Source organism: Synchiropus splendidus, chromosome 2 (assembly GCF_027744825.2).
Source record: "Synchiropus splendidus isolate RoL2022-P1 chromosome 2, RoL_Sspl_1.0, whole genome shotgun sequence".
In the NCBI taxonomy this organism is placed as follows: domain Eukaryota; kingdom Metazoa; phylum Chordata; class Actinopteri; order Syngnathiformes; family Callionymidae; genus Synchiropus; species Synchiropus splendidus.
Genome location: NC_071335.1, coordinates 17,589,378 through 17,613,091, shown reverse-complemented (window position 1 = coordinate 17,613,091; position 23,714 = coordinate 17,589,378). Strand labels below are relative to the sequence as shown.

The 23,714-nt window shown below is 41.7% G+C and overlaps 1 protein-coding gene across 1 annotated transcript in view; it reads right to left on the bottom strand.

Annotated features, from left to right (window-relative positions):
• LOC128753801 (xylosyltransferase 1-like) overlaps nt 1–9,177 on the bottom strand; it is an 82,600-nt gene extending 73,423 nt beyond the window's left edge. The window contains exon 1 of the mRNA XM_053855901.1: nt 8,416–9,177. Coding sequence (XP_053711876.1) covers nt 8,416–8,691 — 276 coding nt within the window. The 5' untranslated portion in view covers nt 8,692–9,177. The remainder of the gene's footprint in view (nt 1–8,415) is intronic.
• Nucleotides 9,178–23,714: the final 14,537 nt, after the last annotated feature.

The window sequence follows — 23,714 nt, the reverse complement described above, 5'->3', positions numbered from 1 at the left end:
GACCGGGTGAAAGATTTAGTTTGCAGATGCGGCGTACGGAGACGTCCCACCGAGGACCTAGGAAACACACATACAGGCACAGAAATAATTACGATGGCAGAAATGTTGCTTATTATCATATTAATCGACTTCAGTGCGTTTTCCAGTGAAGGAGAGAGAAGTCGACGGCAAACTCTGCCGTTGAAAAACAACCAACTCTCCTGAAGCAAAAATAAACAGACCTTTGGTTATTTATATTCCATTTAGTTGCGTGTATAAATGTGAATAAATTTTATTTACTTTTTATGATTACGCGTTTGCTGATGTTGATTCAAAAAAACATTTCTGTCTTTTTAAGATTTTTTTTTTCCATTCTTGCAACAAAATGGTGGTGAGTATAATGGTGGGACTAAGAGGTGTAAAGATTCTTCCAGTAGATCCATGAGATCCATTGACGTTGATCTGTGCTCACTAGGTTAGCTTGGTTAGGTATGTTGTATTGACTAACAATGGATTATTAGGAAATAATGTATTGTGTTTGCTCATGGCAGACTTCATATAAACGTGTTTTTATAGCTATTTTATAATGACAGAGACAAATGTCAGTCTGTCTGTGACGTCAATGCTGTGCTACAGCAGCAAACCAGACAGCATGCTGGATGGTGGAGTGAGGCAGCACAGCCAGAAATGGTCAAACCAGCCTTGACTTATTGCCCTGAATAGGCCGTGGTTGCAGCTGGTCAGACTAATAAAGGTGAAGTAAAATACCATGGCAACACCACCAGTCCCTCGTTCTGCATTAGCACACTGTTGTTACTCATGTTCATGTGTTATAATGAGAATAGTAGCAGGTCCAAGCACTGCCCATTAAATCGTATGAAGAAACCTTTTGTTTGTCAATATAACAGTAGACTTAAAAACTAAGGTGCAACCAACAGTTCTTCAGCTTGAATTAACATTCAATCTGGTTTCATGTTGTCTTTTACGCGAGTATTGCAGAGATTTACTTGCAGCTAATTCAATCAAAGGTGCTGGTTGCACTTTTTCTTCCAAATAAAACAAGTTGCTGTTGTTTCAACAACATGTAGTTGACTGATTTAATGACAACCTAAGCTGGGAATCGGATTTCCGCCTGCTTCGCTCGCCCTTCTCTGTCACAGTAGTGCTCTGTGAGCGATCTTCAGACACAATATTTCTGATGTAGCAACAACATGTTTGACTGATGAACACAAATGCAGCGTCTGATGCGCTCAACATCCCACTGTGTCCGTTCTGCAACCAATAGAACTCTGCAAGGAACTTGCACAGTGTTCCGTAAAAAAAAAACCCCACTAAACTCACATTTATTTAGAGTTACACCGAGGTACAGAACTACTATTGGTACACCGATAGTAGTTTTTTAGACAATGAGAAGTATATCTGTGATAAACCCGGTTTCACATTTTTGTTTTTTTTTAATGGAAATGCTAGATACATCCTTAGTCGTATCGTCCTAAATGACCCAAAATCATCCTTGGTTCACATTGACAACCTCAAACCATGATACTGATCGGAACGTTGCTAAAATACTGGGTATCGATATTGGGCTTGCAATTTTTGTATCATAACAACCCTACTTAAAAGTATTACGACAGACTTGTGACACACTGACATACACTGAAGTCAATGACATTAGCAGAAACAGAAGCAGCAACATTTACAAGCCACGACAAATGCAAACTCAGCAAAAAAAAAGAAACGTGAATTGTGACCAAAAATATGAGTTATAATTCTATAATTAATTCCATGATTCCATAATTCTATAATTTGATTCTACTGATACTTTGTAACCAGACATGTACTCACACTCGTGGTTTGATTCCTCCGAAATTGCTTCATTTAAATGAAAGAACACTGAGTCTACTTGGAATTTGTATATAAAAGTACTACAAAGACACATGAATCTTTTAATAGTCTGCCCCATTTCTGTCAACAGATCAAGGTACAATCAAATTTATGAAACTTGTACTGCTAAGTCACTGAAATGCTTTTTTTCAGTGCAGGTTTATCGAAGAACTACTGAGTACAAATTAACTGCAGCATCAAACGGTTTCAGAGTTCTTGATGTTTCTCTTCGAAGGCGCTCACATCTGTTCTTTTCCAACACGAGACGCACTTGTTAAAGAAGCTGACGATTGATGACAGAAGAAGAGACCGAAGGGCGGTGAGTACTTTTATTTCCGCTCATTAAAATGTGCTTTTTAAAGCAGTTTGTTATTAATGATAGCACCGCATCTCCATGATGGGTGTTGTTGAAAATCTTCATGAAGCCTTATAAGCTGCTATGGCAGCCAAATAAATTTGCAGAACAACCAGCGACGACTCACAACCACGATGGACTTTCTGCTTCCTAAGTCCGTTTATTGAGAAAATGTTCACTTGTTGTCAGATATAACCCTGAAAATGGTGGCATGATGGCCGTTCTTTATGGTTTATGTTTTTACAACATGCCCATTTGGTTTGTTTGTGTTCAATGTTACGGATGGATTTGGATGAAATTTTCAGAAAATAAATGATTGAAATAATAATAACAATTTAGGGAGTATCTCTCTCTCTCTCTTTCTCCCTATATATATATATATATATATATATATAGCAAGTGAGCATCCAACTCAGGGCTACAGGAGCAAAACTAAGTTCTCCAACTCGACTAACTAACAATGGAATCTCACAGGTAACCACATTTTTGCATCGTCAACACGGGACTCTCTCTATAATCTCATCTGACATGCCTCAGAAATTGTGTCAGCTCTAAAGTCAGACATGCAAGTAAATGTTTGTTGAGTGGCAAGGAACAAATTAGGTGAGTCACCAGGATATTCCAGGACACTGAGTGAATCATGTTGTGGGTTTCTTTTTTTTGACCAAGATGGTAGCAATTGGAGATTTCAGGATAGTGGAGTTCCAGCAAGTCTCCTGGTGATGTCACTCAAACTTCCCACTTTCTCTCCCTCAGCACTCTGCTTTACTTCCTTTTGCTCACTGACAGCTGAAATACTCTCGTGGCAGAGAGGACCAATTTATGGAATCACATAAGAATTTACACGTGTGTGCAAATAAAAAGGGTGAATACATCACTTTAAAATGACAATACATTTGTACAGGACAAAGGCAAATACTGTTCCCGTTTTAGCCATTCATTCTTCTTCGGATTCTCATCGGTGTGTGAGAAATTCCCAGGGGAAACCCACGTTTTGGCCATCAGACACTACAGTGGTGCTAACCAATATTGTTTTCAAGATAATCATAAGATAAAGCTTGAGTAAAAGCTTTTCCAAAACATGACATCAAAGTTTGTGCCAGGATTTTTTTAAACAGTTGCGCATTCTCCCGTTACAACCCTGCTGTCCCTTTAAAGAAGGGACAAAAGCAGGAATAGAACGGAAGGTTGAAACCCCTCTTGGTAAATTTGACTTATATTCAACTCTTTCAATCTAAGAACAAATGTGCGCTGAAGCATTAAAACTTTTCATTTAAGAAGAAAAACAAATAGAATTAAGGGTGGTGAGATAGTTCCAAGGTACATGGTGCAAAATGATTTCAGGAAAGTTGCCCACACTTTCCATGAATGATGAAAGCTGACGGAAAACCGCGTCCGTCAGAGAGAGCGCATGAGGGAAACTGCTACAGCATGTGCGGCGGACACCCACCGTGAACCCGAAGATCATGACACAATTTGACGACGGTAGCAGCTGGAAAATAAAAAAGTGCTGACAACCAGATGTGAGAGTTGGATCCAGATGCTTTTCGGAACCTCTTCGGTCTCGTGCCGAAGGCCAGCTGGTTGCAGGGAAACAGGGATTTTCTCATCAATCACGCTTGTCGTCTTAATGAGTCGCTATTAGTTTCAATTGGGAGCAAAGCGACAACAATAAGACAGCGGAGAAGCCGCGGGAATTTATGATAGCAAACCGGCATCATGTAGCGAAGTTTACGAGACACGGCCCGGGCCATTTAAGGTCACAGCGCAGGCCAATATTTGGGCTTTTCTAGTTTTGAAAAGCAGAAGACGCGGATGAATTGTTCAGGTTTTTCGCGGAGAACAAAAGGTTCTGTGTGGTTCTTTTGCTCTGTTAGCTAGTGGCTAATCATAAGCAGCTGGATGATCCTGCAGGCTTCCCAGCAACGATGAGTCTACAAGCACCCCACCGATGCACCCACACGTGTAAACCCACCCTAAACAACTCGCCTTTTTATTGACGCAAACAGGTGAATTACTTGCTGACTTATTACTCAGTTTACCAGGGCCAATCTGGCCTTGGACTGAGGAGCCTCTAAAGTTGAAGCTCCAGGTCTGTCGGAGCTTGACATGCATGTGATCGATTTGGAAGAAAACTCTATCTTGGCTCAAAGCTGGCATTCATCGAAAGACAGATCCATGACATTGTGTCGCCAACTTTCCCTGTTTGAGGAACTCACACAGCACTTCATCCTTAAAATATGTTAATGATCGTTTTGTGCATTATTGTGCATTTTTCTGCCCATTTTGCATCATAGTCATTTCTTCCACACACAGTAGCAGAGAGCTAGAATCATCAGGTGTGTCAAGGGAGGCATTATTTGTGTATTATGTAAACATTTTGTGTGCTATTAGTTCTCAACTGTGTTATTAACATTATGAACTGTGCTGCCAAGTGCTGTTTCGGGTTAAGGTTAAAAGCAAAAAGCCGCCACTCCCATCTCTGTGATGACCCATCTAAACCGCTCTCGACCAGCAGCACAACATATGGCTGATGCTATTGTCAAGCGGAGCTTCTGGCTTTCCATCCCAGATCAAAGGGCTGCTCCCTCATCTCTTCACACATGCATCCATGCATCCTACATTCATATTCACCACCCACAAGGAGGGACAAAGAGACAGCGACAACCATTAGTTGGTCTCATTTGAGGATAAGCGGAAGGCCTCCAGGCGAGGGGGATGCTGAGGCATACACATCGACAACTATCTTGAAAGCATTTTTGCGATCAATACTGACTGGCTGTAGGCTGATTAGTGGAGGATTCCACGACAACAGAGAAACGGAAAATAGATAGAAGATGGTTGATGAAAACATAAACAGCAGCAATTATTTTCCTCACAACTTTGCGTCAGTGTATTTACCAGTGACTGAGAGGTTCTCGCTTCTCAGCACTGACGTCAGAGCAGACAGCTATATGGTGGAGAATTGACACAAGTGCAGAGGACATTTTTGGCAGATTGAAAGGGAAGGACGTACAATATTGATGCCGCAGTTTGTGCCACAAAGGGATTCACTATAAACCATGATACATTTATTTTAGGACATACCACACAGCGGCCCAGCAAAACTAAGGAGTGGTAAGGAATGGTAAGGAGTAACCAATAACATATAAATAATAAATAACATTTTATAACTTTTTGGGGGTAACGGGGTTTCGGTTACATATAAGCGATGGTGGCGCGCTGTCACAACTTAAATGAGAGTCACCAAGCCTTCAGAAAACTTACCAGTTTTTAAAGATGAACTCTCACATGATCAGACGTATTTGAACGAAGTGGAAACATTGAAACAAACGGATAATTTATCATTGATGGAAAAATACAGAAAGATTAATAACTGACATCCGTTGTGGGGCTCAAGTGCGCATTCCAGCCGGACACATGAAGAGACGGACCACGTAAGGACGGCTGCAGATCGGAGAGAGATTCACTTTTCAAGATTAAAAACTAGCGTTCTTATCATCACCAAATCAGTAAACATCAAATTTTTCTCCTCTGCTTCAATGTTTCTCTATCGCTTCTTGATTGGCTGCGCTCCGTTCCATGCTTTTTTTTTTTTTTTTGGAGGGTGGTTTGGGGGACTGTGGGAGGATCTGACACTGACAATTTATTATATTTCAACTACAACTAATTGTCATTCAAAATAAAATAAAAAAAAATCCTTCATATTTAGATTGGTTACATCTCACATCATCCTAATTATGTGTTGCAAAGTTTTGCCGCCAGGTAAAAGGAGCAGAAAATTGAGGAGTCACAATGACAGCATTACCTCAGCAACACCGGAGGAGGACAACATGCTCTGCCGTTCACCTCGCTGATTTTTCCGGGGGACACAGACAAGCCTCAACTATAAGGCGCTGCAGGAAACCCTGGTTCAAGCCTAGGATTTGTGTAATACTTTGGTTCTTGATAAACTGAGAAGGTTTTAAATGTCAAGCTTTCGGGGTGCGTAAATGAACCTGTCATTTAATTTTATCCCATAATTCAGTCAACCCATTGTCTTTGTATCACATGCACCCTTTCTGTCCACCGAGTCACATCACTACTGCAAGACACCCATCGCCCTTTTCCTCTCTACAGAGCTTAAATTTCGAGCAGAAAACAGGCAACTTGTCCTTGGCTTGACACTTAGTTGTGAAGACGCCGGCAGGTGAAACGCACTGGAAGAAGAGTGTGAGTCACAGTAAAACAGTGTAGGAGACAGACGACAGTGAGTGACTGTGCGAAGGCCACAGTTGACTTATCTACTGGTTGCAGAGATGTCGCTGCTATCATGGAGCGGCTGGCAGCTTTATGAAGGGAAAATGTTGCTCGTCTGCCAGAAACAACTTCGTCCAATTTCTTGAGGGCCGTCTGACGGTTCCAGGGGACCAAAGCAAGACGCGCTATCTTCAAGAATTTAATGGCAGACGTCAAATTGGGAAAAGGGATCACAAGATAGACTGTGTTGCATTCAGAGACACGGAGCTGAATCAAATGACTGTGTAAATGAACCACTTTCCATAGTGTGATCTAAGAGCCTACAACAGCATCCCTTTAAACTACAGACTGTCATGTCAGCTCTTTAACCCATTCTGTTTTTACAGTTGTTTTCCTTCCGCGTCCTTTCCTATGCTTTTATTCTGTTACTCCCTGTCGTTTCCGTTTCCTATGTCCCATCCAACTTCACAGGCCTCATCAATCCTTCCATGTATATATTCCTCCCGACGCCAGCTACGTTTGCCAGATGGTAGCTCCTACTTCCACTCAGGTAAATCTCTTCCAAGACTTCCACGCTCTCGCCCTCGCCCTTAATATTTTCTAAATTCCCTCCGCACACAAATTCCAATTCAGCCACAACTTTTGTTTCCTCGTTCTTCCTCGTTCCACTTACGTTAACCTCCCAACTTCCATTCATTTCGCGTGTGAGCTGTTTATTTAGTCTCGTGTTTTTTGTTATATATTCATCTACCTTGTCGAGCTTAACTCCGGGTGTGTTTTCTGTTCTCCAGTTTTCAGGCTTCAGATTCTAATCCACCTCTCTTGTTTTCCAGATTCTTCCCCAGTCACTGTGTGTTCATCCCAGTCCGCGTATGGTTCCCGGCGCCTTTAGTTGATAGTTGCTCGTCTGTCTATTTATTTATATCAATTAAATCTTGTAATTTGATCACGTGTCCTGTGTCCTCTGTCGACCAACAGTGACTGCGCTTGGGTTCATTCCTCTGCCATCATGACACAGGCTTTAATCTCTAACTAGTTCTGCTGAATCATCCACTTTTTGGGGGGATTTATCCTCCGTTTTGGTCAACAAAATTAATGATGAATCTCATGCAGAAAAAAGCAAATTGAATGGTCAGAACCCTGACACCTCTGCTTGTGTTCTCACACTTCTGACAGGCTCTGTAGCTTTTCAGGACTACAACTTCACACCCAGACTCTGTGCTACTGAATATCTGAAGCCATTTTGAGTTATGATTTTCTGATCCTGTCACTCATTTGTTCCCCAATTATACGGCGACAGAAACGCCATTGTAGACCTCTTCATTTTTGTCTGGACGCAAAAACATGTTTAATAATCTGGTAGTTCCATTCAAAAGTATCGGTCATAGAAGTGTGAGCTACATTTTGGAACGCCTTCAAAGTAAAATGAGGAATTTCAACAGCAAATCAGACTTTCATCCAAGCATTTAGCAACTGAATAAACCGTTTCCTTTTTGGGAGCGGTGACACTACTGACCTCTCTACTGGAAGTTTACACAACTGGTGAGTGCTGTTTCTGTGCACGTGTCAAGTGGACGAATGAGCGTGTGTTGTCAGACAGTGATGCTGAACTGAGCAGCTCCTGTGCTTGACTGGAAAACACCAAATAAAGCATGACAGTTGCGGGCCACGGCATTGACTGCTGCTCTGGCTCCATCGCAGAGAAAACAATCGTTTCACCCCGAAGAGATCCTCGTTCGGAGTCATAATAATAGCCCCGTTTTCTGAGTGGTGCATGTGATGGTTCGCAGCTCAGGAGAGTAGACTCAGCCTGCATCTGTCTGCCACCTCGCTCCCGCACTCCAGAGCCGTTTCTGCCTCAATTCTAGCCACCGGTTCGTCTCGAATACACAGCGAGGATGGCCAGACAGTTGCCTCAAGACGGACACTTCCAGACTGAACTCGAAAGATGCTCCTACCGGCTGCTGTATGTGGCGAGACGTCCCCTTCCCCGGCAGCGGGTGATGCTGCCGCTGCTGCCGCTGCTGGAGGTGCTCGCTGCCGGCGCCTTTGTTGCCCGCCACTCGGTCCCGCTTCTCCCGCACGCTGGAGCCCGTGTTCCCCCGGTCCTCTCCGGAGTCCAGGCTGCTGAAGTTCCACACGATCAGGGTCTGCACAAGCAGCACCGTCAGAGCCGCTATCAGGGCGGACCGAGACCGGCGGGCCAGCCGACGAGCACACAAGCCGCCGAGCATGTTCGCTGCTGCTGCTGCTGCGGCTGAAGGAGCTGGGGGCGGCGGAGGCTCGGCGCGGCGGCACTGCTGGAAGTGGAGGGAGGACGAGGAGGTGGAGGTAGTGGAGGAGGGAGGTGGAGATTTACGGTGGCGGATGCGAGGAGGAGCGTCCGGGAGGAGAGTGACGGGGCCACCGTGTGGTGAGAGACGGTGAGAGGGACAACCTTTCTCCCGAGGACATCAGCGAGAGAAGGACGGGACAAACGACTCGCACTAAACTCGGTTTCCCCCCTTCTGACTCAGTTGTGTTTCTGTCAGGCAGATCCCTTTAAAGTTTTTTTTTTTTAATTATTATTATTATTAATAGTCATATATTTTTTTTATCATTTCAGATTTTTGTCTTCAGTCCGCCCCCACAGTACTCGTGCGCATTTGTTTATGAGGAAGGTGGCAATAAAACAGTTATTTAAAAAAAAAAAAGCTAATTCTAGAATTTTTTTTTTCTATGTACTCGTTCAAAAGTCTGGATTTGAACGCCGTCGTTTTGTTCAGATGGTCTGATGACCTTGGTGAGAGTTGAGAGACAAAGATACTGTGGCTTTATTCACAGAACAGGTTTCAGAACGCTGACCTCAAAGTGCTTTACAAACTTTATTACATCACATACAGCTTTTTAAAACCATGAGCTTCTAGGCTGAGTGGACGAGCAGTCACCAAAACACTTGTTTATACATTTGTTTTATTTTCAGTGGAACTTAGAGACTGGTTTCAGTGTCTCAAAATGTGCTACAAGCGCCAGGGATGGTACAGAATGTTGACGCTGGTCGTGTCCGATGAAGATGTTACTCTTGACTCTCGACTGATAATGAAATGAATTTGTGGGGACTGTTTGTGAAAAGTGTCTAAGAATAATAACTAATGTCTATTTTTTACTTTGCACAGTCTGGATCACCTCAACAATATATTTTAAATCACAAAGAAAAAACAATATACTTAAGTCAGTTTTATACAGGAGAGTATAGTATACTTCAGTGTGGTACTTCAAAGTATTTCAAGTTCAGTCAAAAACACATTTCAAATACACTTCCTCAGTATACTCATAGTACACTTGAATACAGCTCTTTTTGCTAAGGGTTCCCATGCTAGCTAACACAATAGGGCGGGTCCATGTGTCGACTAGTCATGACGTCATCGTTCTTTTAGCACAGTGCGCAGAAAGAGGAGAAATGGTTGCGGCTACGTGACCATCCACCACCATAACATCAAATGTATTGGGACTATTTCATACAGGACACATCAAAGGACGCATATCTTTCGCACCACATTTTGAGGAATTATAAGTTCGAGAAGCGATTTGTTTGAAATCTGAATCGATTTTTCCCATTACAATGAATGGAATCAGAAATAATGCGTTCCAAGCCTTAAAATAGTCTTTTGTAGGAGTGAATGTAGAGTGTCTGCTGCAGGTGCGCTGTTCCTCTATGTGTGTGGCCGCTGCATGTGGGAGGGGTTGCCGAGTGAGTGAGGTCTCTCCAGAAGTGAAGAGGTGCCCGGTGCGTGTCCAGCTCTGAATGTGCGCTTCTGTGCAGTTTGGCTGTGACAAAGTCATAAACCAAGTCACGCTCTGTCCCAGACTCGCCTCATCCCTGTCCCAGCTCCAGCCCACAACAGGACATCAAACCCTGGAGAAGAGGTGTGGAGAGCGAGCACCTCCCCTGTGACACTCTACCACGGTCCAGTGCAGAGACAGGAAAGGTTTTACACCTCAATATGAAGAAAAAACAGTCAGTAAATGTAGCTAACGGGACACGTCTGCATACAGAGGCTGACAACAACAGACCGCATTGTGCGTCAGCTGATCGCTCCGCGCACGTTATGTTTTTTCCAGCTTTTTTCAGGGGAGTTCGAGTTTTGGATTTTCGTTCAAAATCCGAAGGAAAAATATCTCGAAATTTTAGTTCGAACTCCGATTTGTTCAAATTCCGTGATGTTCAAAAACCGAGCTACCACTGCATATACAGTAGTTAAAAACTTTAACAAAATACATGTTTTTACAACAATTAACATATTTTTAGAGATCACTCTGGTCCTGGCTCTCGTTTGGCGGGTCCCCTCCTTTTTCTTCCTGGACTCTTGTACAAGCAATCCTTATGATGTAAGGTTGAAGGTAGAAAAAACCTTATTGTCTGTTCTAGTAAAAACAGAAATTTGTCTTTTGTCATGGCTTTTGACAAGTTTAAAACCACACTCACACATTAAGAGCAGCACTGACATGATAAAAACACTAACATGGTAAAACACTGGATGAGGCATGAACCAGGTAAAATTACTGAAATGAAAATGAATGATGGTGATGTCTCGTCCCGCTACTGTACAGGAGTTTGTTGGTTATGTGTGTAGCTGTAACGTCACCTCCAGCAAACCCCTGCAAGCTACCATTCCATAAAGGCTCATCATTATGAGGACTATACTGCGCAATTCGTGACTGTTCAATGTAAAACAAATCATTGCGGAAATTAAAAAAAAAACAATGTCAAAATCCTACGTAGTGCCGGAGCCCCAGATTCAGACATCAAATGTTTGTTTTAACTCCCATTACGTTGTTCTGTCTACAATAAACTCTTCCATATGTTCTTTTTGAAGGTGACCAGTGGTCCTTACTTTAAATTTAATTTGCACGTCCCCTGACACTAGGCCCAACCAATCGCCCGCATGTCATTTGAGCATTTATAAATCGCTGATCTCCATATGATTATGTTGAAACAGGGGTCGATAGACCTGAAAATAGGGATGGACTGGATGTTACACTGACTTAATGCGTTGCCATGTAGTGGCCTCTGAGCATAAGGACACTGTTTCATAACACTTGTAATACCATTTCACGATATCTCATCTTCCCATCTCTACTAGACACAAATAAGTCATTTTTCCCTCCGTCCTGCGCCCACCCACTTCTGCCTTTTGAAATATTTAGACACTGCATCAATACTACACCTAACCACCAGTGATACCTTTAAACTCATGGAGACGATTTCCATTCAAAGCACGAATGTCTCCTGCATTGAAAGTGACTGGGATTGGTGTGTTCTTTAAAAATAAAAAGCTCTTCATAGAGCTTGTGGTAACGGATGACTGTAATTATTAGCTGCCAAAGTTCCTGCGTATTGCTGATAAGACATTGAGCAGCCCATTGTTAGTGGCACCACGGCGTGTGAAATAAAAACACTTTGTGCTTCCGTGAACGTAACTTTCTGACACATTAATAGCTGGGCTTGGTGTCGAAAACAGGTCGCTTGATGATAGTTGCAGAAGGAAAACAAAACGTTGTGCATTCGTCGCAACAGGATGTCACTACAAGTATATTACGATGGTACGGTGAGGTGAATTAAATCTAGCCTAACATTTGTTAGACATGCTGTATCGGTGTGTTTTCATTTATGTTTCAGAGTGCCATCTATCTCATGGCTTCATCAGAATTCACTGGCCACGACTGGACACAAAGAAAAGAGTCAACTTAAATGGAGGCATTCACTTTTCAAAGGCCTATAGATAAGCGACAGTTGGATCAAGCTCCTGCTCATACTGTATTGTCTATGATAAAGAGGACATGCCATACTATGGTTGTAATGGCCATTTTCATTTATTTAAAAAAAGGATTAAATTTCAAAAAATACTATTGTGGTTTGGTTGGTTCATTTGGATTTAGAAACATGTCAAAATAGAGACTGAGCTTGTTTATTATCGCAGCGGGGCAGTTAGAGAGTTACTCCCACGGAACCTAAAGCTGAAGGTTCGCCTCAGGCCTTTAATTTATTGTGAGCTAAATTGAAATATCGAACTAAATAATGATGTCGGTGTGATTTTAAAGAGCTGAATAACATATGGGGCTAGCTGAAAAATACTCAGGCTGAAGGGGATTGCACAAAGACAGTGTTTCCCCCTCTGATGCCGCTGATCTGCGTGGCATGATGAGGAGTGGGAGAGTGATGAGCCCGTCGATGCAGGACAGGGAGAGATTCTCTTAAGAACTCTACTTTCTCCTCTCACTGAGAAGAGTCAGTCCATCATGTGCTCGTTCTACAGGGGGCCTTAGAGAGCATCCCAACCAGCTGCATCACTGTGTGGACATCCACAGCACCCGCCTCACTCAGGAAGCCGCCAGGATAATGCAAGACGCCACACACCCTTCACACAGCCTCTTCAATCTGCTACCACCTGGAAGGAAGGCTGGGAGATCTGCTACCAGCCGACCGGCCGACTGAAGGACGGCTTCATCCACCAGGCCATCCCTCAACCTCTACCCACTCTTACACTCCTAGTTTCCCTTTAATTGTTTGCACTCTCGCTGTTAACTTGTACTGTTAACTCGACATTTATGATTTTGTTTTGTTGTTTATGTCGTATTTTATACGCGGTTTAATGTCGTAAACTGTATGTCACTGCACGGGCCGCAGAGTAATGGCATTTTAATCCTCTGTATGCAATGCATACTCATACTCGCAACTCAAATAAATAAGACGACAAAATATATTAGGGCACAACCTTTTTTTATGGTGAATTTAACAATTATGTTGGTGAAAAAAAAAGGGCTGAGAAGGGGCATTTTTCTCTAGCAGGGTGCTAGTTTTGTGTATTTGTGTACATCTCCGCAACATCTGGTATATTTGTTTAATAAGAATCATCCACCCTTGCAGCGCATGAACAATATATCGAGAGTAGTCAGTCACCACTTCATAACTTTAAGAACTAGGATCAGTTGTTAAGAATCTGTTGAGTTACGAGATCATAAATGATAAGCTGAACTACAGGAAGGCTATAATGACACTTTGATGTTTTTTTTCAACCTTCCTAAAGGACTGACCTGCACAAAATGAACTATTCTGCTGCCAAATTCCTCTGTTTTCAAAAGCACCTAACCTTTTCCATTATTTATGGAGGCTTTAACTTGGCCAAACCATGTGGATGTTATCAGTCCACTGAATGGGTGTTTTCAGAGCACATACTGTATCACCCACTCATATGGGTTGGTAAGCTCCAGCTGTGCGTTTTGGTTGGTGCAATAGGACGGGATCACTATGGCTCACCACTGTCAATGCTGCCGACTTTTTATATATAAAATGTTTGGTGTATTATTATTATTGCCAGTGACTTAAGAAAGGTCCATAAGTTACACAGATTGATGTAGAACTTACCTCCTGCCTGGGAATCTCTGTTGTGACCATGGTGTGCACTGACTTAGGCACAGCAGGTGAGTACTGACCCAAAGAATGCAGTGATCAGAGCCTGCTGTTGGAGGCACTGGAGGAGCCCAGTGGCCCAATAGGTGATGCTGTATGTACTAGGAAAACAGCCATTGAGTCTCTGTTTTGTCTCTTCTCTCTGTGATTGTTCCTTCATTTGCACAAACTGAGTTCTGCCGTGATCAACAACATTAACATTTCATTCCTCTGCCGGCTCCTTTCCCCTCCTCCCGCCTCGCTCCCTACTTTTGAAGAAGACTTTACTGATGAAGACAATTCGTCTCGTGAAATGCCCTGCCACCTTTATCTGACTGCGTCCTTATCTCTGTCCTGTTCCAAACCCCCCCCACAGAAACGACACATCTCTAATCATTTCTCGTCACAGTTCGGATGCCGAAACACGTCAAGTGCGTGATCAGATTACAGATTGCGAGGCTTGACAGAACCTTCAGATGGTTATGATCTGTGGTAAAAGCCGCTCTCCAGCTCTCAGAGCTTAATATCTTCCGTTGGATGTTGACTTGCACAAAAGTTGACACGTACAAATTGTTCACTCTCGCTTGGCTGGGATTTGAATCAGTAAATGGCCCCGACTGCCCTTTTATGAAATGAGGTGGACAAAAAGTGTTCGAACGAGAAGTTATTTTCAAAGGTTTACGTCTAAGCTTATTCACCCTGACCAAAGTCAAACTGTAGATGATATATATATATATATATATATATATATATATATATATATATATATATATATATATATATATATATATATTTTTTTTTTTTTTTTTTTTTTTCTCAGACAACAGGGAACCTTTGTAAGTGCAGGAGTTCCTGGTCCACAAATCACACTGTTGCACAAGACACGGGGCAGCTAGTATGATAACAACAACAACAAACATGGAGGAATCCCTGAACAAAAGCAAACAAAAGCATCTCTTTGTTTTTGTTCAGAGATGTTTTTTGGTACACAATGGCCAGGGTTTCCACGACTCTGAATGTACTAATATTTTCAAGACATGAAAAGACCTTTAGTTTCAATATGGTGACATAAAAAGTTGAATATAGCCACCATCGTGATTTATTGTGCTATTGTCAAACTGATGCAAAATAAACAATATTTGTATAGTTGTTTAAATGTATGTATGGGTCCATCATTAGCTTCACTAATATACCAAATTCATTCAGAGGTTTCATAAGTAAAATATAATGAAAATGAGAAGAAGCAGCAGGATGAAAGTGCGATATGAATAGAGGCGGGGAAGGAAAAGACAATGGTCTCCTCGGGCATTGACGTGCCTCTCACTCTCATTAGCTGGGTCTCAGTTGCTGGGGGGACACACTGGGCCAACCGATTCCCTCCAGCATCAGGGCTTATGTTATTAGAGTCGACCTGTAAGACCATAGACGCCGACTCCCTCCCTCACTAGATGAACCCGAGACAATGCATTCATTAAAATAACATCCTGAAAATGTCTTTTGAGTCAGAAATGAGTCAGAGACAGATGAATAGCCAGCTGCAGGAGAGACTCTAATCAAGGACGGCGAGGCACAACACGAGTGTCAGAGCCTGAGGCGTCCTGCTGTAGGGCACTCAGCCGTTCAGCATTTCATGTAATGGGCCAGTATGGTGACTGGTGAGCAGGACAAGACAAGCCATCGCAGCGGCGGACTGGTGTCCTTGACAGCGACGCTCCGGGGAGCCGCTTTTTCTCTCGCCGTGATGCAAGACACTGAAGCAGAAGGTCTTTCTAAGGCTTTGAAGGACAGCAAAGTCTTTGTATTTCTGCCAATGAATTCTGAGACACTTTAAAGAACGTTCTTCTATCAGTTAAAACGTATCCTCTACACTAGTAAACAAAGACAGTGAAACTGATGAAATCACCAGCATCCTCCTTGGCAGGTGGCTGTCATCTCTTTTCAAAGCTCCACAGTGTCTGGAGCAGGGACCTGGACAATCCAGCTAGATGCTGTCAGTACCACTGTGGAAAAAATAAAAATAAAAATAAAAATAAAAATAAAAATAAAAATAAAAATAAAAATAAAAATAAAAATAAAAATAAAAATAAAAATAAAAATAAAAATGCTACTTCCACCTGCTGTCTGAGAATATTGGTACCACTGTCAACTGTTCACATAAAACTCATTTAGAGTTAAGAGTTTCTTTTTGTGTGTTAAAACAAGTAGTAAGTTGGTTTTGTGTTCCATACTTTGGACTATTTTGAATTCATGGTGTATGTTTCAGACTCAGTCCTCAGTGTCCACTCTTAGCTCTCTGGTTGCACTTGCAACATGGTGGCCAATGGCCCAAACCTTGAGCGAACGCGGCACTAACAATTGCTTCTGTCGTGCTTCTTGACATTTACATGACCTTTCCTTCTTTGTCCCGCCCCTTCTCACCTCCATGGAGCCCATGCAGCACAAGTGAAGGTGAGATGGAGGATGGATAGTGTAGCTCTCAAAATAATTTGGTATTAATACATGAAAAGGAGCATCCTCCCAAACCTACAGATGTAAACTCTGACAAGGACATGCAATGTCCCCTCTGTTACGTCTCAATCGCAGGGCATCATTTCACATAGCAGTCTGAGTTATGATTCAATAACTGCAAAATACAGCAGCGCTAAAGGTCACTTCGAAGTTAAACAGGTCATGACAGTAAATGAAAATAAATAAATTACAGTGTGACACATTGATGAGGTGACACCGACAGTTTACAGCTACGCCTGTTGCCATGGTTGTGGCTGGGTCCAAGTCGGTTACCCTCATCGCCGGTTCCATCAACTGTGCAGCATCTGTCCCCTGGAGAAACAGAAGCAAAAGAGCTTTTCTCAAATCGTGTTTTCACTCAAAGCACCATCTGGGAGAACAGACCTCACAGTTAAAAGAGCAGGCAGCTCCAACACGCACCGTGATGCAGGTTCAGCAGAGATCAAAGCTCAGAACTGCAATGGGATTATTCAATAATAGAGAGTTTCCCGCCACCCAGCAAGACTTTGTTGCGACCACTCTTGTCCCACAATCGCCCCAAAATTTAAGTGAAGGCTTAGTGTCACCATGAAACATAGTATCTTCCACTCATCACGCCAAGGTGTAAATGTTTTGCAGAGATTGTCGTTGAAACCACATAACCAGAGGCAGAGACTAACGTGAAAAAAATTATCAATTGTTCCAATTCATTTTTTTATAGTAGGTTGGTCGGTCTTGGTCTCAACTCGGTCTCAGGCCCTCAAAGTCTTGGTCTTGGTATCTGTATGCACTGGTCTTGGACTCGACTACAACACTAACAGGTAGTGAGGTGTCATGACAGAGCATTGGAGGGTTGGTGAGGTTTCATGAAACAGTGCAGTGATTTCCAGAGGCCACCAGATGGCACTGTCTGGTGTCAAATGTTTGGATTTGAACTACTAATTCAACGCAACCTCACCTCCTTTCTAAACCAGTCTAGAGGCATTTGAAAAGTCGGACACTGTTTCATCAATCCCCCAATACTGTTTCATGATACCTCATCTACCCATCACTACTAACAGCCAATGGAATGGCTCTCTCCACCAGGAGTGATGTACTATTCAGATGAAGGTAGATGTTCCATGAGAGGCATAAAATGTGCTGCTCCACCACATCAATAGTGGTCAGTTGAGGCCACTCTGGAAGCTACTTTCAATGCCTTGTGAGTGAGGTTTTGGAGGCACGTCTCTCACATCTGAGGTACACGCTAGAGATCTTATACCTCAGTAATTCCCCAGAGGAGGAGTTAGTTTTTGTTTTTATTTAGTTTTGAATTTTTCTCTTTCAAGTTCAATTCAGTTTTAATTTGTTTTCAGACAGCTAGTTTGAGTTTTTGACAAATGCTTAGTTTCAGTTTAGCTTTCATTAGTTTTATTTATTTGTTTTTGTTTATTTCCTTCAATATGGGATATTAAAACAAGATTGAAATAACACAATAGGTATTATATTATCTCCTAATGCTTCTTTATGAAATAAAGACAAAAATGAAAGGCAATGTCACTAGAATTTGAGTTACTTTTGTTTTGTTTCAGTTAGTTATCATTTTATGAATATAACACCACAAACACTTCACTGCCCCCTTGACCTGAAAGTGGATTAAGAGAAGACCAGGGTAAATTGAGAGAAAGGTGGTTCAATATTCTTGCCAAACAAACCCAAATATGCCAGAGCATCTACGAGGCATTTCCGTCGCATCAGAAACACCCAGCGTAGAATTCCACATTAATATAAAATATCCTGTGACCTTGCAGAGAAGCTGAGCTCCCCGGAGCCTGAGCGAACTTCCCCCGCTCTCCAGGGAGCATTTTACAGTACAAGTTTACCCTTGTGCACTTTTATTAAAAGAACTGAATAATTTATTTCCCCCACATCCTGCTCCCGCTGCTTTTTGATGACGTGGCGAAATGTAATGCATTGTTATATGGGTTTAATGGTTCCTCATGTCTGACAGACGTCATGAGGTTTGTAATCATGACTTATTCATGTGACATAGAAGTAAGTGGATTAAATCAAGTGGACTGTTCGTGACCTTTATGTAAATAAGATGGTACAGAGTTACATGTGACCTGGTCCCTTCAGGGCCCGACTGCAGGAAGAACTTCTGGGGAAAATATACGGTGATGGCAGCTGAAAGGAATGGAGGGACTTCAGAGAATTTGGGGTTTGTATATATATATATATATATATATATATATATATATATATATATATATATATATATATATATATATATATATATATATATATATATATATATATATATATAAAACCTGAGGTTTTATGGATATTCTTTTATGGAGTTATAGTCAATTTAAACAGCGATTTTATTTTATTATACTTTTTATTTTTGTATTATTTATTTATTTTTTTTCTGCCATTTATAATTTTCTTTTGCGTGGCACAGTAAATACTACATCAGAGAAGCAAAGAAATCCTGTTGCTTTTTTTTACTAGTCCTGAGTCATGGAGCCATCAAACACTAGCCACCTGAGATTGCCAGCAGCTTGTTACTGCTACACTCTTCCCCCAGCTGTTGGAAGAGTTTGCACATTATTGTAGTCTCTGCTGCCTCAGCAAAAGTCTTCTTATAGGTCCTGCTGGATTAACTGAAAATCGTTGCCTTGTCATTAGCATAATACTTCAGGATGAATTTCTGTTTTAGATCTTCCCGCCACTGTAATCGGTCCAGGTAAATCCTTGAAGAGCTTGAGAAGAGATCCAACTATCATTTCTCAGATATCTCGCGCGAGTTCCCGTCTCAAATAGAGAGATGGTATGAAATTGCTTCTGTATTTACGAGAGCGCCTTTAAACCATGCTCCATCAGAAGTGGAAGGTTGTTTTTTGTAGAACCAGACATGTACGTTTGTCTGTGAAGAAAAGGAGCGAAGTGATGAAAGAGGTGCAAAGTGGGGCGCCAAGTACGTCTGTGGACACCTCATGCAGTACACCTTCCCTTTTACGCTGCATGGGAAATAAAGACAGGTGTGAATTTCACACAAAGGAAAGTAGTTTTCTCTCACGCCTCAACATTCATGTCATAGAAATGCACACTCAAAACATGATGAGGGGATGAACTTGCAGCAGCTCCAAGTACATTGATGTCCCATTTATTTCAGTCACCATCTATAGGCAGTCACTGGTCGTCATATCAACGATTTAGAGAATGAATGACTGCATTAAAAGGAGTCTGACTCTGAGTTGACTCGGAATGCTATTGAAAAAGAAACTATTCAAAAAGAGGCTCATTCAACAGCACCATTTATACACAAGAATAACCATCCACATCTGCAAGAGAACTGGAGATTCAAGAAAAAATAGATGCCTTACAACAGACCGTCTTTTTTTCGTGCTAAAAAGAAACTTTATCATCATCTCCCGCTCGATGGTGTTCAAAGGCCGCTCGTTCAGCTTTCATATGACTGGGAAAATCTATACCAGGCTGACTGAAGAATGTAAAGTGTGCAAAATTATACAGCTTTTTAAATGTCCCATCATTTGGAATGATGAAATGTCATTAAATGTGTGCAGAATGTAATCTCTTTTTCTTCGCATTCCTCATACAAAAATGAAAAGTATGAGAGGCCAGCATTGGATCGTCTCATTCACGCCTCTATGGAGTTAAATCAGGATCAAAAGTTACTAAAAATATAGGAAATAAATAAGACAATAACAATAAATAATAAAAACAATACACTAAATCATATTTTAAATTTCATTGGTTGAAAGTTTAAGATTAATATTATTTATTTTGGTTCCGTTTCTAGATTCCAAAAATAACAACGAATTAAATAGGCAAATGTTAAATACATTTTTTGAGAAAGCTAAAATCATCATCATTATTTGTTTACTTTTCTGGGACAGAAACTACAGGCTGTGCTGTACTGCCTCATGAGTTTGCATTGCATGATTCCATGATGATCATCATTATGGAAAAACAAGAAACATTTGTGGTCACTTGGGAATTTCTCTGTAAAAGTGATTATTGGAACTAATGTGAGTCATAGAATGGCAGTGTCACAATGCTTTTTTTGTTCTTTGTCGACAGCGCTTCAGAGTAACAAATAAATAAACAAGTCCACTGTCTGACGGAGTCGGATTGAAATATGAAATCTGAATATGAAAGTGACCCTAAAATAGCCCCTGCGCCTGGAGTTACACACGTCTTGTGTAGAGAGTTTCCAGAAATGCAAGAGCCAAATGACGTCAGCCAGACAAGTAAGTTGAAGGAGGTAAAATCAGTCTGCAAACAGGTGCGGGTTTTTAGCTTGAATGCAGCAAGTGAAGTGGGCAGGTAATTCACCAATTCAGGGTTCAGTCAGGCTGATTGCAGGAAGTCATCAAACCCATGAGTAAATGGCGCAATATGATGAGCAGTACGTCATGAATGTGAAACCTAAGAGTGGAAATGGTTGAATGAAGACGTACAGTGATCCATGCCATAAAGAGGATCAAGAAATTCTAAAACAGTTCTCTCTCCCCGTCACCCCACATATCTGCCAGGAGAGTGAGCTCTCATACTGTCGCTCCTCGTGAGTCTACATAAAAGAACAAGTAGGTATTACACAGTACCTTATTAGTGTTATGACTCGCACCATATCGCTTAGCCTCACTTTCTTATTTCACATTAAAAGCTTTTATACTTTGGCCTCTCAAATGCTCTCTTTCCATAAAAATCTGTGTGAAAGGCGCTCACATTCTGTTCCCTGCTCGGTCTTTTCACCCTTCATATTCTAAGGTAAAGAGTCTGTCCAACTGCTGCTCCGCGGCCTTCCTCTCTCCAGCTTTCCTTATAAAAGTAAAACTATCGTTTTTTTTGTTTTTTTTTTATCTCCTCACCGTTCTGTCATGTTAATACAGGGACATTCACAACAATGGACGGGACAGCAGACAGTATGGTCAGGAAGCGGAAGATCGGACATTTTACCCGTCCAAAAATACAAAAAAAAAATGTTATGGTTGTTATAATTCATGCAAATTTGGTGAATCTCAGCAATGTGAGCAGTGCCTTGAAATTATTGAAATTTCCGGCAATTTCTCGAGTAGCCCCTCCCATAGGCTAAGCCTTTCCTGATGGAATCATTGATGGCTTGCACACTGCATGCCGTCACAAGTACCTGCTTCCTATGAGCTTTACGTTCAAGAAATAACCAATGTTAAGGCCAATATAGAGGGCCTAGCATCCACTCCTAGACCGGGAGTTACATCCAGGTAACCACTCCCAGTGAACTTGGCATGAAAGCACTGATAGTTTGGACTCATCTTGCTCCCGGTTAACTCCCCTGGGCAACGGTGGAACAGCTTAAGCTGCCCATCGATCTGTTTGCGCGGACAATGCAAGAGCCATCCTCAGTGTCTGTTACTTTTTTTTTTTTTTTTTTTTTTTGGAGTGTCGCTGCAGCAGTGACTTGCAGGACAGGGAGGCTGGAAAGTAGGCCACGTCAACAGATGACAAACAATGAACATTTTCAGGCAATTTGTTTCCCGATGAGGTCAATGATGAATTTGATCTGTGCAGGGCTCCTCAGCCGAACGCCAGCGTGTGGCCATGTAGTGTGAGATCGGTCCTCCCCAATGAGTGAGGTGATGAACGACAGCGATTAGAATTATATATTATACATATAATATTATATGTATATATATATATACATATATACATATATATGTATATACATAATATATATATATATATATATATATATATATATATATATATATATATATATATATTTTTTTTTTTTTTTTTTTATTTAATTTAATTTATTTTTTTAAACTAGGAGAAGTTATCATATAGGCTCGATATAATGGAACACTTTTTCCCCCTCATACAAAATCACCTCACATTGTTACCAAAAAATATTTTCAGGGGTTACCAAATAAGATACCCTGAATAATGTCCTGTTGTGTGCCATGATTTTACTATTGCTGGACGAGTGGGGACCAGGAAGAGGAGGAGAAGATCAGAGGTTATGATCAAGTTCTTTGGCTCAAGCCATTGATGAAAGAAAATCTGGCCTGGCAGACTGGATAATCCCAGGAGGATTATTGTAATGAAGCTGGCAATATATAGCACGGCGCCTGAGCGAAGGCAGGGGTGTATGAAACAATGTGAAATGACGGAGAGATTAGTGGAACTAAATACATATTATGATAAAAGAACGGGGTGATGGTGTCTTCACGGGGATTTGATGTCTGTTATGTAAATCCATTTCCTCATCATCAACATCAGCAATTCCTTCTCACCTCATTATAAGAGGCCAGCGTTCGAACGTTGCGCTTTCATAACCTTGATTTTTCATCTTCCAAATCCAATTATAAGACCTCAAAGGTGCTGAGACACCTGGAAGTTTACTTAAAAATTCAACCCAGAGGACTCCCTGCTGTTTTCAAGAACCTAAAAAGGTGTCGTCGAATACAAAAAAATAAATAAATGTATGCATTTGATTCATAATTAATGAACACATATGTTTGAAAATAAAGCAATATCATGACAGTCTCACCATGGTCTCTACACTTGCTATATAAAGCAGCCATGATGCACGCTCAGCCGCAGAAGTTGAGGCAGACTTTGATCTCAGCACTCCTTTAATATCTCTATAGAAAAGTGTGTACTGAGTGTTCGATGTGATCTTCAACCTCTAGCAATTGCACATTCCCTCCGGAGTCACCGCTGCCTGCCTGTTTCCTCCGCTCACCCGCGCTTTTATCTCCGACTCTGTCCGTGTCCCAGCCGTGCCGCTATCTCCCTCCCTGCTCCGTCGCTCAGCTGAGCCTGTCAGCCCTTTATTTTATCGTCTTCCTCACATTCATGTTCAAACTTCGCTCACATCCTGTCACTCATAATATGTCAACCCGGCGTCCTATCCTGCTCATTTGATCGACCGCCTTGTTCTCCAGGCTCTCGCACGACTCACACCCTGTTATTCTAATTTGAGACAATCGTAATTATTTTGACAGGCACGAGGTGAGAACGGCTGACCAGTGTGGGAGGAGGGCTCTTCAAACTGACATACATTCAGAGCTGTCAAGGTCCTTCTGTCCTTAGCTAGTAGCCTGCGGATTCACTGGTCCTGGTGTCTGACCGGATTAGCATTTAAAACGCAGCAACCTTGTACACACCAACAAACACGCTTTTTTTTTTTCAATGAACGGAGCAGATCAGGTTTTTCTATAAACCAAACTAAACATATATCTATCGAACAATGGCGGGTGAGTCGGCGTCTTCACTTGAAAGGTGCTGAGGTCGTGATCATTGAACTAAAGTCCTTTAAGAGTTCAGTCTGAAGGTCCAGTCTGACCCTGG